Source organism: Triturus cristatus, chromosome 1_2 (assembly GCF_964204655.1).
Source record: "Triturus cristatus chromosome 1_2, aTriCri1.1, whole genome shotgun sequence".
NCBI classification, from domain to species: domain Eukaryota; kingdom Metazoa; phylum Chordata; class Amphibia; order Caudata; family Salamandridae; genus Triturus; species Triturus cristatus.
The window spans coordinates 1,055,798,090-1,055,812,611 of NC_140580.1; the positions used below are offsets into that span (position 1 = coordinate 1,055,798,090).

Genomic DNA, 14,522 nt, shown 5'->3' on the forward strand with positions numbered 1-14,522 from the left:
GCCCTAGAGGCAAAAGCAACAGTCTTCTCTTCCCCATCCACAACTTGCGAAAGAACCGCCCCCAAACCCTTAAGGCTGGCGTCAGTGGTAAGAATAGTCTTACGGTGGACATCAAAATGCCCCAAAGTAGGTAACCTTCCAATCTCTTTTTTAATCACAGCAAATGCATTCTCACACTATTCCGACCAAGCAAAATGTGTCCCTTTCTTGAGTAAAACCCTAATGGGCTCAGACACACTAGCAAACCCTTTCACAAATTTAGAGTAAAATTCAGCTAAACCTAAAAATGATCTGACCTGATCTTTATCTTTGGGAGCCGGAGCTTTTACAATGCTTTCTGCAAGTTCCATTTTGGGTTGAATACCTTCACTGGAGATTACCTGACCTAGATAAGTAACTGATTTCAGCCCTAAGCGGCATTTTTGTTTTTTCAAGGTGAGTCCCTTGTCCTTTAGTCTTAGCAACACACACGTCAGGGTGGAATTATGTTCTTGCTCATTTTTCACATAAACCAAGATGTCATCTTGGAAAAACATGACATTTAATATTCTCTTTAAGACTAGCTTCATTACCCTCTGAAAGCATGCCGCAGCTGCTGATGCTAAACCAAAAGGCATCCTTAAGAATCGATAAGCTCCCAGAGGTGTAACAAAAGACGTAAGATGTCTAGAGTCTTTGTGAAGGGGAACTTGGTGATAAGCAGAAGATAAATCTAGTACACTAAAGACTTGTGCTCCTTTGAGCATGCTAAGAGATTCCGAAATGTTAGGTAGAGGCTGGGGATCCACCCATATCCACTCATTAAGTCCCCTCAAGTCCACACACATCCTGACACTGGTCCCACCATCCTTGGGGGCTAAAACAATAGGGGCCAACCACTCTGGTCCTTCATTCTCTTCAATGACTCCCAAATCTAGAAGTCTTTTGAGTTCCGACTCTAGTGGTGCCAACATCATATTCGGCACTCTTCTGACTTAATGTACGCAAGGTACAGCCCTATCCTTAAGAAAAATGGTGTGCTCCAAACCTTTGAGGCACCCTAGAGAATCGGTAAAAACTTCTGGAAATTTGTCAAAGTAATTAACAACTTGACTACTTTCTGCAAAATCCACTAACATAACTTGGTCTCTAGGATCAATAGCGCTGGCATTAAGCATAATGCCCAAATCACGTTGATGTCTCCATCCTAGGAGATTATCCCCCCTCTCAGCTATGTAAACCTTACCTAACGTTTGTCTGCCCTTGAATTGGATGTTGGCTATTACATATCCTAACACATTTATTTTAGTACCACCATAACTTACTGGATGTATATCTGGTGGTAGTAACGACATACTGTCAAGGCCAGCAATCTCATCCCATTGCTTGTTGCCCACCATTGTGAAAGGCGAGCCAGAATCAGCCAAAACTACAAAGTTATATCCATCAACCAAAATGTCACACTCTGGCATGAGCACTTTTCCATTGTCAATTCCATTTCCATCATCCTCAATGTTGAGACTGATTGTTCGTACAGTTTCAGTACCCTTCTCCGGATACCTTGACTTGACAGAAGATCTGCAAACTCTGGCATAATGTCCCTTAATGCCACACTTGTTGCAAATAGAGTCTTTGGCAAAACAATGAGGATAATTGGAATAATGTGTAGGACTACCACACCTGAAACACTTTGGTTTAGAAACTTCTCCAGAAGCTTTATCACTGTTGCCATTATATATGGTAGAACGACTATCGTGATCTCCCTTACCAGTTACCGTTTTTGTGGGGTAACGTGGCCGTACATCTTTGTTGGAGATCTTTTGTTTGTCAATGGGGGTAACCTTGGCAACATTGTCACTGCTTTTTTGGGCAGGATTGTCACTTAAGACATGAACATTCTCTTTTACTTCTTTCTTCTCTTCTCGATCCTTTTTCATTTCTTTCACCCAGGTAGAGGTATTCTCTAAAACTTCTACAATAGCAATCGCTTCTGACAAAGAATGATTTTTCGACAAGAGTTTTTCTTGAACCCGCGTGCTGTTGGTGCATCTTACAGGTTGATCTCTAATGAGAGAATAAGTGAGTTCACCAAATTCACACGTTCGAGCCAAAGTTTTAAGAGAAGCAACATAACTCTTAACTCGTTCCGAAGGGCCTTGTATTCTGGTAATAAATTTATGGCGCTCTAACGCAACGTTTATCCGAGGACCAAAATATTTCTCTAGCATAGTCATGGACATTTCGAATACATCAGCAGGTTCACCATCCCCACCACCCACTGGTATAATGTCCATGCTGTCATAACCATTTCTTCCTTCCACACCAAGATTATGTAGAAGAATAGCTTGCTTCCTAACAGCTGAAAACTTCTCTCCACCAATCGCTACAATATAAGTGTCAAACAAATTCTTCCATCTTTTCCAAGGAAGAATAGGGTCACCTTCTTCAGAAAGAAAAGGTGGCGGTTGAGACATGCTGGAAGTAGTAGCCATGATGAGAATAGAAGATTAACAGAAATGCTTAAAATTCTGCACGTTCCAATGAGAACACAGTGATAATAACGCGATGTGGCCAGTTAAATATAATGTGGGTAAATGCTGTAGGAAGCTCGAGTGTTTGATGTACTTGTCAGATAAAAATTTGCAAGGTAATACAGTCTAGTTGACGGCTGTGATGTGTGCTTGTCTTGCCTAGCACACACCCTAATCACCACACACACACAATGAAGTGTGTAATTACTATTCTAACTCCATGTGTGCTTTGATAGTAGGGAAGGTTATAAAGCTTGACCGAGGGAAATCTAATCTAATTTTTCGTTATTTGATACACTCGAAAGTACCTAAACACACTAATGCGAACGGTCCTCACAAAGATAATGTTTATCAGGTTCCGACAACGTTAATCCACACTGTGAGGACCGAGTCAGTCTTCAAAGTGTGGGTCATACATATATACACACACATACTCTCTCTCACTCTCTCCCTCTCTCCCCCTCACTCTCCTCTCTGTAAGTTATTTTGACACAGTTCCTGTCCAAAAAAGGAATGTTTGTTTCTGGTCAGTAGACAGATGTTTGCATGCGTCAGAAAACCTGGAGAGATGGGGTGGTTTTCTTTGGCACACCACTCTTTTTGGAAGAAGCTCTGCATTGAAATGTCTTCATATCTTTCTGTGACTAAGCGAGAAACACACTGTTATGTTTTTTTTCTGTTGGTGTTATGATTTACAGAGCTTCTGCTGCCTAGAAATCCCACCAGCTGTCCACCTCGCTCTGCTAGGCCTGAGGCAGCTGGTTCACAGGACTTAAGTGTATCTGAAATTTTAAAGGGACAGTGTTCTTCCATGACAAAACTACGTTCTACTCTCTACTGGAGAGACAAGAGCGTCTTCAGTGTGGTGTTTACAAGGGGGGGGGGTCGTGAGAGGGGATATCATTCTTAATTAAGCAGATCTCTCTCACAGAAAAACTAATAAATAATTGAAATGCTAAACTGTAGTATAAGTATAGAAAACAGATGGGGCAGAGGTTTTTGATTCTGTGCTTATTTCAGATGGACCCCTGCATGACCATAGCGTCTTTTAACAAGGCGACATTGTCCCTTTAAAATTTTGACCTTTTCAAATGTGTTTCAGATTGCAAGACTGTTTGTAATTATGCAAAGGTGCAGTATACTCAGATTCTGTTGTATGTTAAATGTCTGTATGACGTTACATGAAGCAGACAGCATATGTGTCTGGTAGTATTATTGTCTCTACAGACTCAGTTAAGAACAGAGACACTAGTAGGTTATCTGTAAATTGCCATCAATGCAAGGTGCCTTAACATGGTACTTACTTTACAATAACCCTTAGTTAGTATCTGTACTAGAGCATGCTTGTAGAGCTTCTCCTTGGGCATCAAATACGTTTATACTGTCTTGTCCTATAACACCTTTTAAGTCCATTGTACTGCATTGGCGCATCACTCTAGTCCAATTTGACGTGTCTGTCCTAAAATAATAGAAATAGAACAGTCCGGCGTACTATCCTATCCTAGAACATCAGCCAAATCCAAAGCACTTTCCTGTCCAAGAGCACGAGCCAAGTGCAGTGTGCTGTCCTTCCCCAGAATGTGTTAGTCCAGTATGTTCTGCAGTCCTAAAATATGTCAAAGTGTAGTATTTTGTAAATTTCTTGAGTGTTATCCAAGCCTTGCGTAATGTGATGCCATTGAATGTGTTAGCCAAGTCCACTGTGCAGCGCATCCTGTTAATTTTCCTGAAACACAGTTTTCTGTGTTATCCTATGATGCTTCAGCACTAAAGCCAGGAGAATAATCCTGTTTCATATTCTAGAATATGTAGGTCAACCTCAGCTTGATGTGGTGCATCAGGTGCAAGTCCCTAATGCTTTCCCTGCCTACAAGTTAGCTAACCACAGTTTACTGTTCCCTCTCAGAACCTATTACCTAATCATAGTGTAATACTCTGGCCTGGCCTTGGAAATAAATGTTCCAGTAAAGTAGGCTACAGTTTCAGTTTTTTTGCCCAAGCATCATCAACCGCAGGTGTTTTTTAAGAGCAGATCTACGTCCCATGACAGATGTGTGAAGAGGAAATTGAATTGCAATGAATCCAACCTCGAGGCAAGAGTACTATCCATTTGAGAACACATTAGTCAATCCAATGTACTTTCAGCCAGAGAGCATACAACCCCAGCCAAGATCATTGTTCTGCTTTGCAATATGTTATCCATGCTGATTTATATGCCATCAGTTCCTAGAACATATTATTCAAAACTATTAAATTATCCTTCCCAAGAAAGTCTTACTCAAGATCATTGTCCTCTCCTTTACTGGTGTGTTGGACAACCCTAGTCTGTTTTCATGTTCTGGAATAGGGTAGGGACGTACACTATAATGAAATACTTGTAGTGATCAATTGGGTATCAGGTGCCATAGAAAGTCAAACTCTGTTTCATATCCTGACTTTACCCAATTAAAAGGTTCACTAGAGAAGTAGCTCTGTTTACCTGCAGACATAATTTCAAGAAGCATTGCCACCAGTGTCAGCATCTCTGCATTTAGTTACCATCTATTGTGTGGTGTTTCCTACCAATGGCAGTATTCACTGACTCCCTACAATCAACTATTAAGCAAGAACAAATTAAATTAAATGAAGGCAAATATACACCACAATGCAAATGCTACCACAAGGATGGAAAATTAGAAGTGCCATGAGTGTGACAAAATCCACTACACTTCCTGAATTTACAGTTACAAGATATCAATGATCTTCAAAGAAGGATTCAAAAAGCCAAGTTATCATGGTTAGATACCTTCTCAGGAAAACAAAAATTCAGATTTTGTGTATTTTGTGCAATGAGTTGCACTCCTTTAAAAAATCTGTCTATCCTTCAAACTTTCAAAGTGACACTCATGCACTAATTGGTAAGCTCTAATGGCTACCTCAAATTGAATTTGGATGTCACTAGTTGTATCTGCTTTCATATTCTAGTTGCCTTCAGCAAGTGATTCCAGTGATACAATTACTGGATAATCCTAATGTCTTAAAACCCTATACTCTATGTGGCTGTTACATACTCTCGCAATTTGAGGTTAAAAGCAAAACGAGTTCTCAGCTCATGTGCCTCTGATACAGAATGTTCATGAAGTAGCCATCAATGTTTCCCTCTGAGATATTTAGGCTGGACTATGACCACCAATCAAGACCTTAGTCTAGTTAGAGTTTAACTTGAACTAGTTTTGACCATTAAAATGGTGACTGGAGATACCAATAAGACACCCACATTCAAATCCAATTCAAAGATTTGAAAATATATCAGAAGGATCATGGATCCACTTTGTGAATGTTTACTTTTCTCTATTGGTGATCCACTTGATGTCAGATTGTAGAGATACTGGAGTTAAGTTCACCATGGCAAAATCTATATTTGGAACAATTGCTAGATGTGCAACTGAGGCTATGGTGGCTCTAAGTAGCAGTGTAATCAATAAATAGGAATTGAATTTATTTACACCAATCATCAGTAGAAACTATCACAAAAGAGGAGCCAAATGTAACAGACTACACCATGTATTGTGCTTCTAGATGATCCTTGGGTCTGAGAATCTTTCTTGGATTTAAAGATTCTGATATCAGAAAAACTGCTATAATTTAGTCCTGTTGGCTGGCCTAGAATAAAACCAGGTCAACAATAAGCCTTGTTTATTTGTAAAGTTGTTGCCTTTGATACAGTTCTTACTACAAAGAATAATGGAATAAAGGCCACTGAATCTCACCCAGGGTCTTACAAACAGATACACGACGGAGAGGGTGGAATTGTCAATGGCTGCTTAATGTAGCTCATTGTATATTTTGAAATGGAGATCTAGAGAGCTAACAGTCAATGGTGCAGGAATATGGACTTCCAGAGTTTTGTAGAACCTTGTTGGTTGCACTAGCTTCTTTGATGTTCAAATTATGCACTAATGAGGCTTGGACGCCTACACTGAAACCTGCAGCATCTACAAACACTCCACAAGGGTAATGTTCTACCAGAATTACCTACTGATAGCCTGTGGTTTGAAATAGGCTAACGGTAACTCTTCAGACAGGTTTAAGTATGGACCCGGATTTAGTCAAGAACGCCACTCAATTTTGTGTTGTTTCCTGTCCTCATTGTAGGACTACGGAAATAAACTTTGTTTCTTATCATATATAGCATGAACCAGCTTCTTTCTGCCTCAAAGTAGCCCAGGCCAGCCACCTGGGGAAAGGGCCTCCAATTCATCATTAGCTATAGCAAAGATGATATTCCTACACAATGACCCTCTTCTTATCCAGCCTAATGAAGCTCCAGAATGTTTCATAATTATGAATGAGTAAAGAAGAAATAGAGCTGGCCTTTAGTGAAATATTCCTAAATGTTTGGATTTAAATCATTTAAAAATTCAGAAAGCAGAACAACAAACAGGCAAGAGGTGCTGGTTCTTCCTTGAAGATAAATATTCCAGTAAAGTAGGCTACATGTTCATTTTTGTTGCTTGACATCATCAACTATAGGTGCTTTTTAAGAACAGATATAAGTCCCATGACAGATGTATGAAGAGGAAATGTAATTGCAGTGAATCCATGCCATATGTTGACTAGTGTTACTTATATCCCATAGCTTCACCTACCATTACCTTAGCCCAATATCCCTGTCCATTACTTCAACCCATCACTTCGACCCATTATGTTTAACCCCTACCATAACAATACCTCTTACGTTGAACCCATAAGTTCTAGAATAATATTAATGTAACACATGCTAAGTTGTTACATTTTTAATTGCATTAACAATAAAGATTACATTAAGTAGGGACCCTAAAACTATTAAATGCCTAATTGTAATATTAATGAAATGAATGTAACTGAAATAGGGACCCTAAACCTAGTGTCTGGTAACTAGTTGAATGTACTATTAATTAGATTATATTACATTTAAAAATTATGGACTAACTATTACAACTTTTAAGTACTTAATTATAGTCGTATGCATTAAATTCAATGAAACACAAATATATACTTATATTAATACTAATTGCATTAAAATAATTTAAATTAAAGGAAATTTGTAATGCTAACAGTGAATTAATATACATATCAAGTGAACGCAGTCTCTGTAATTAATATCTTATGAACTTTTGAATCTTATAAGGGATGCACAAACTTACATAAAACCCCGACAGTCGATGTATTTATTTAAATGCACATTTTACATCAAGTAGCCTGATTTTTTTTCTTTTAAATTACTGTTTCTCTTACCGTAATACTGGAAATCCAGATGCAAACACTAAAGTAATTGTATGTCTAGGCAGCAACAGTCGAAGTAACTGTGCAGGTCATACCACTGTGGTTAAAGTGATAGAAAGTAGGATTAATGGGTTCAAAGTAACATGGTGCAACGTTGCAATAGCTGAACGTTTCACTGTGCAGGCAGTTTCCCATGGAATGCATTCCTCAAGACACTTTTGTGTGTAATGGAAGATTTTCTGTGCAGGATGGCGTGGGACAGTAGTGCAACACAACTAATATAGTAATTAAAAAGTTGGGCTAGTACATCATGAGGAACGAGATACTGCACCTTTCAAACCTGCTGTTTAGATCACATATTTGAGCAGAAAGTGCAAACTTTTGTAATATTCTGAAATGTTTCTTTATTTTGGGTATTTTTATCCCATTCTCTCTATTTCTAGGCAGTGGAAGCTCTGCTTCTAACCATGCTGGGGATTCTACTTGGGGATCAGGACAGGTATGTTTTAAAATAAATAAATAAATAACACATGAAACAAAAATTAAAGTAAAACAAATCTAAGTTTCTATGTATTGTGTGAATAAATGGAAGTGCCTCAGCTCCATCCATAACACTCGTGTTCACTTCTTGGCAGAAACCGACTGAAGCTGCTGAGGAAAGGTCAAGGGGTCAGTCCTGCTGATATGTATAGATGGAAGCTGTCTTCACATGAGCCCTGCAGTTCTACCTGCACAGCAGGTCAGTTCATGATAACGCAATATTTCCCTGTTGCAAAGGCCCCTTGATGGTTGTTTCAAGTGGTAGCGCCTCCTCCTTTTAACCTTTTTAAAAACAAAATAATGATGAAGTTACAGATTCCACACAGCTCTGCTTCAACGATTTCTAGGGCCCTAGTAAATAGATATGTTGCTGCTTTGGTGCTTCATTGCCCAAACAACAGGGCTGTATAAGTTGCAGTCTGATACTTTTTCCCCCCTGGGGTGGGACTCTATGATAGCTTCCTACCCTACCCTACCCATGCCACCAGCACAAGTCATTTGCTTATTTTTCTATCCTGCAAAAGATGAGATAATTATTTTTTGATTTTCCGGAAAATTTGGAAGCATAACCTGATGTATGTTGCCATTGTTTCAATATCTGCAACACTTACCTCCTCTACCCCACCGAACTTCCAAACATAGGGGCCCATTAGCATGTCGGACGGATCGCCACCGCCCGCATGGCAGTGGCGATCCGCCCGACATTTGTGCCCACCCGCATGCCAATTCCCCCCCGCCATATTCCTATGGCGGGGGACCCCGGCGGACGGAAAGACCGTCCGCCGGCTGTTAGTATGGTTAATATGGTGGCTGTGTCTGGTAGACACCGCCATCCATATTAGTATGCAGGCAGAGACATGCCTTTCCGTGGCGGCAACGCCGCCACGGAAAGGCATGCGGTCTTCGACATTGGGGGCCCGTAGCGGGCCCCCAGGAATTCTGTGGGGTGTGGGGTGCACATGGCCTGCATTTCAATGTACAACCTGGCAGGCACCGTGCAGTGCCTGTCACGTTGTGCATTGAAAGGCACAACTTGCTTTTGTGGCATTGCGGCGGGCGGTGTTTTCAGCACCGCCTGCCGCAATGTTACAAATGCAGGATGCGCCTGCCAGTGTGGCGGGCGCATCCTAATTGTATGTGCGGGACCGCCGCAAGTATTGCGGGTGGTCCCGTTTCCCGGGGGTATAGCGGGCAGACAAAGTCCGCACCCATACTAATGACCCCCATAAATTGGGGAAGAGGGAGAAACAAATCACTAAGCTCACCCCGTCCTTCAACCTGTAATTTTACCTGGGGGTGTTCATGCTTGAAAGTAGTATCTTAGTTATTGCAAGGATGCAGAAGATGCCATTTTCAAGTTCGCCAAAAACATCAACAGCACTTATCTCACTTTGGAAGGGCTAAAATCTTAAACAAAACGCCCTTTATGGCTCTGCATGTTTGCCAAACAATTGTTCTTAAAAATAAGGTGAAACTGACCTTGTTAAAGACCCAATGTCAAATGAATTTACTTTCTCATCATAACTTTTGTTTTGTCATGCACAAGTGCATCTTTTTTCTTCCAAATGTAGCTGCTGGATTATTTCTCTTGGACCTGCCATGGAACAGGCCTTACAGGAAAATAATATAATTGAACCAGTTTACTTTATTGATGTTGAGACTCTGGTCTATTCATGCTCCACACTGTCATTTTAGATATTCTGAAAAGTATTAATATAAGCCTCTGTCAAGGAGCTTTTTTCAAAACTTCGTTGTTAGATTGTTAGAACACATGTACCTCTTTGGTCTCTTTGTGCATTTATACAAACTAATCGTTGTTGGCACGTTAAGGGCTATGTATCGGTACAAACAATATATTAATATCTTCTTGCAGTCTGAAGATATAATAAAAAAATTAGGTGATATTTTCATTTTTTTGTTTGCACATTTGCTCAAATCAAATCAAATCGGGTGTTTGTTAAGCGGGACTACTCACCCGTATGGGTCTCAAGGCGCTAGCGGGTGTGTGTGGGGGGGTTTCGCAGGTTCCAGTCCATCAAGGAGGGGGTCTGTCGAAGAGCCAGGTTTTGAGGTTTCTTGCGAAGATGGGGAGCGATGTTATCAGTCTGAGGTGGACCGGAAGGTCGTTCCAGGCTCTGGCCGCGCGGAAGGAGAAGGAGCGGCCTCCCAATCTGGTCTTTCTGGTGCGGGGGACCACGGCGTAGGAGAGCTGGGCTGATCGTAGGGTCCTTTGTGGTGCGTGGAATTTGAGTCGGCTATTCAGGTATGCTGGTCCGGTGTCGTGGAGGACCTTGTGAGCGTGGGTTAGTATCTTGAAGTTGACTTTAGCTTTGATGGCGAGCCAGTGGAGTGTGCGCAGGTGATGGGAGATGTGGCAGTGTCTTGGCAGCTTGAGGACCAGTCTTGCGGCGGCGTTTTGGATGTTCTGTAGCTTGCGGGTGAGGTTTTTGGTTATTCCGGCATAGAGTGCGTTGCCGTAGTCAAGCCTGCTGGTGACCAGGGCGTGAATGACGGTCTTTCTGTGTTTGAGAGGGATCCATTTGAAGGTCTTACGTAGGGTGGAGGGTGTGGAAGCAGGAGGATGAGATGGAGTTGATCTGGCAGTCCACTTTGAGCTCTGAGTCCAGGATGATTACCAGGTTGCGTGCGTGGTCTGTGGGGGGTGGGCAGGCGTCCGAGGGCAGGGGGCCACCAGGTGTCATTTCAGGCGTCTGGCTTTGGGCCCATGATGAATACTTCCGTTTTGTTGGTGTTTAGTTGTAGGCAGCTGTTTTTCATACATTTGGCGATGGCTTCCATGCCTTCTCAAAAGTTGTGTCTGGCGGTGTTGGATTCGTTGGATAGTGAGAGGATGAGTTGGGTGTCGTCTGTGTATGACACAATGTTGAGTCCGTAGGTTCTGACGATGGGGGCGAGCAGAGCCATGTAGATGTTGTTTGAGGAGGAGTCCCAGAAATTAAATATTATTTGGAAACTCTTTGCCAAGTGCGCTGGGAAGGCCCGACAATAATTGATTAAGTCGCAGCGCATTTCCAGGACTACCTCATAGTGGTCCGTCCTAAAATCATTTGGAGGACACGAGTAGAAATCATTTGTATTTTTAGGGGTTAATTTGTTTGTAGAAGGTGTCTGGTTTTCTGTATGTCAATAATTTGTATATGTATAATTTATGTGTACATTTGTGTGTTTTTTAAGTTGTTACTCTCTTCTTGATCCGATGTCATTGTTGATGCAGAAATGTTTAAATAATTTGAAAAAATTCATTCTAGATTAATAAACTAGAAATAGAGTAACTAAGTGTGCTCTATGCAAAAGTAATTTGCCTATCTATTCCTTTCTACCACGTTTGTTTGCTTTATAATTGTTCCATACCCAGGCACAGAAAGGGTCAATTGGGTATAACCCTGTTGTTTGCTAGATGTAGATGTTGAAGAGCATAGGGCTGAGGGAGGACCCCTGGGGGACTCCGCAGGTGGTAGGTGTAGGGTCCGAGAGGAAAGGGGGAAGTCTGACCCTCTGCATTCTGCCGGAGAGGAAGGAGTGGATCCAGTCGAGGGCCTTGTCTTGGATACCTGCATCATGGACACTGCGTATTGCGGTGAGAGACTGTGTCAAACACCGCTGAGAGGTCGAGGAGGAGGAGGGCTGCTGTTTCTCCTTTGTCCAGTAAGGTACGGATGTCATCTGTTGCGGCGAGGAGGGCGGTTTCCGTACCATGGTTTTTTCTGAAGCCGGATTGGGAGGAGTCGAGGATGTTGTGCTCTTCGATGAATGTGGCGAGTTGGCTGTTGATGGCTTTCTCGATGACTTTCGCTGGGAACGGGAGCAGGGAGATGGGTCTGTAGTTTTTGAGGTCAGTGGGGTCCGCCGAGGGTTTCTTCAGGAGGGGGTTGATATCAGCGTGTTTCCAGTCGTCGGGGAATGAGGCGGTTGCCAGGGAGCGCTTGATGGTGTAGCAGAGCATGGGTGCGATAGTCTCGGCGGCTCTGTTGAAAATGTTGTGCGGGCCCCAGAGTGGATTGACTTAATCGTCTTCATTGTGTCTTCAGTGGTGAGGGCTGTCCAGTTGTCGATCGCTGGCCTCAGGGTTTCGGGGGTGGTTGGTGAGGGTTCAGTGTGTTGGTTGTCTTCGTTGAAGTTGTCGTAGATGCTCTTGATTTTGTTGTGGAAAAAGGTGCTGAGTTTGTCGCAGATGTCTTGTGAGGGAGGGATGTCGGTGGACTCGCTGGTGGGTTGGGTTAACTCCGTGATGATGTTGAAGAGTTCTTTACTGTTGTGTGCATGGGTGAAGATTATGTCTTGAATCGAGGAAGCGGCAAGTGCGTCTGGACTCTTGAAGTTCGGTGGTGAACCATCTAGCTTTCTTGCCGTGGGTGTTGTTGTTATTCTTGAGGGGGGCTATGGTGTTGGCGCTGTCGGAGATTCATCTGTGCATGGTTCGGGCTGCGGTGTTGGCATCGTCGTTTTCCGGTATGGTTGGGGTGGAGTTGCTGAGTGATGAGGTTAGCTGGTCGTCGGTGATTCTGGTCCAGTTTCTTCGTGGGAGCAGGTGCTTGTGTCTGTGGATGGTGGGTGTTCTGAAGGTGAAGTGGACGCTTTGAGGGTCAGTCCATGGGAGTTCGGTGTTGTGGCTGAAGGTGATGGAGTTTCCTGTTGTGAAGAGGGGGTCGAGGGTGTGTCCTGCTGAGTGCGTGGGTTTGGTCACGATCTGGCAGAGTCCAATGTTGTGGAGGTTGTCCAGGAGGGATTGTGCTGGGGTCCAGTTGGTTGTCGAGGTGGAAGTTGAGGTCTCCCAGTAGGGTGTAGTTGGTGGACGCGATGGCATGCGGGGAGATGATGTCCGTGATGGAGTTGGCGAAAATTCAGCGGGGTCCAGGGGGTCGGTAGATGAGGTTTCCTTGGAGGGTGGAGGTAGGGCTGGCCAGTATCTTGAAGTGAAGGTGTTCCATCAGGTCTGTGGGCTCGTCGGGGAGTGTTCTCAGGCGGAGGGTGGATTTGTGGACAATGGCGTTTCCTCCTCCCGGGCGGGTGGGGCGGTCTTTCCTGGCGATCTTGTATCCTTGGGGAATGGCAATGGTGATGTCCGGTCCTGAGGTGGTGTCGGTCCAGGTTTCGATAAAGAATGCTACGTCCGGTGTAGTGCTGTCGAGGAGGTCCCAGATTTCAGTGGCATGTTTGTGGGGGGATCGGACGTTGAGGAGGATGCATTGCAGGGTCTTCGGTTTGGTTGTGTTCTTGCAGGCGGATTGTGCTGGGTCAGTGGTCTTGGCGGTGCTGCAGGTGTGCCGGCAGCGGTGACAGCTGAAGGGTCCGTGGGTGTCGGCTGGTGATGCTAGCTTGCAGTTGTTGTTGTAGCAGCCTGGGTTGAGAGCGTGGAGTGCCGCTGGGTCATAGCGTTGGCGGTGCAGAGATCCAGGGTTCCTGGCGCTGGTCGTAGACGGGCGCAGACGAGCTTGCCTTTGGCTGCCATTAAGTAGGGGTCGGGGAGGGCTGGACAGCTGGGAGGCAGGAGCGGGGAGGGGAGCTGGATTGGGCCGGTCGCACTGGTCATGCTGGGGGGAGGGGCTGCGGGGGCAGCAGCGGTGGGGAAAAACAGGCTGAAAAAGGCAAAAGGAAAAAGGCAAAAAGAGAGAGAAAAGTGCAAATAAGGCAGCAAAAGACACAGAGGACACAGGAGAGTGAAAGGGGGAGATTGAGATGAGGGTAAAAAATGAGTGAAAAATGGAGGAAAGACACAGAAGGAGAGTGAAGGGGGAGCTTGAAATGAGGGGAAAACAACAGAAAAAGTGCAAGAAAGAGTGGAGGAAAGACACAGAGGACACAGGAGAGTGAAAGGGGGAGATTGAGATGAGGGTAAAAAATGAGTGAAAAACGGAGGAAAGACACAGAAGGAGAGTGAAGGGGGGAGCTTGAAATGAGGGCAAAATGACAGAAAATGGAGGAAAGACCCAGAAGGAGAGTGAAGGGGGAGATAAAAGTGAGGGGGAAAAACGAGGGAAAAAGGAGAGAAAAAGTGGAGCAAGAGAATGGAGACAGAGGTCCACTGGACCACCAGGGATGAGGCGCAGGTGAAACCTGCGGATGGAGGAGGGCCTCGAACACCAACACTCGAGAGTGCAGGGGCTAGGTGGAAGGCCTCACTTAATGGTGGAGCTGCGAGGGAGGGAGAGCAATTTCACTGACAATGAGTCAGTGGTCTTGCTCAATATTTTGCTGCATTTCTCAAAT

At 43.8% G+C, this 14,522-nt stretch overlaps 1 protein-coding gene across 1 annotated transcript in view; it reads left to right on the forward strand.

Annotated features, from left to right (window-relative positions):
- Positions 1-14,522, forward strand: part of ADAMTSL2 (ADAMTS like 2) — a 238,272-nt gene that overhangs the window by 132,774 nt on the left and 90,976 nt on the right. The window contains exon 12 of the mRNA XM_085612518.1: positions 8,390-8,493. Within this exon, the coding sequence (XP_085468644.1) occupies positions 8,390-8,493 (104 nt within the window). The remainder of the gene's footprint in view (positions 1-8,389; positions 8,494-14,522) is intronic.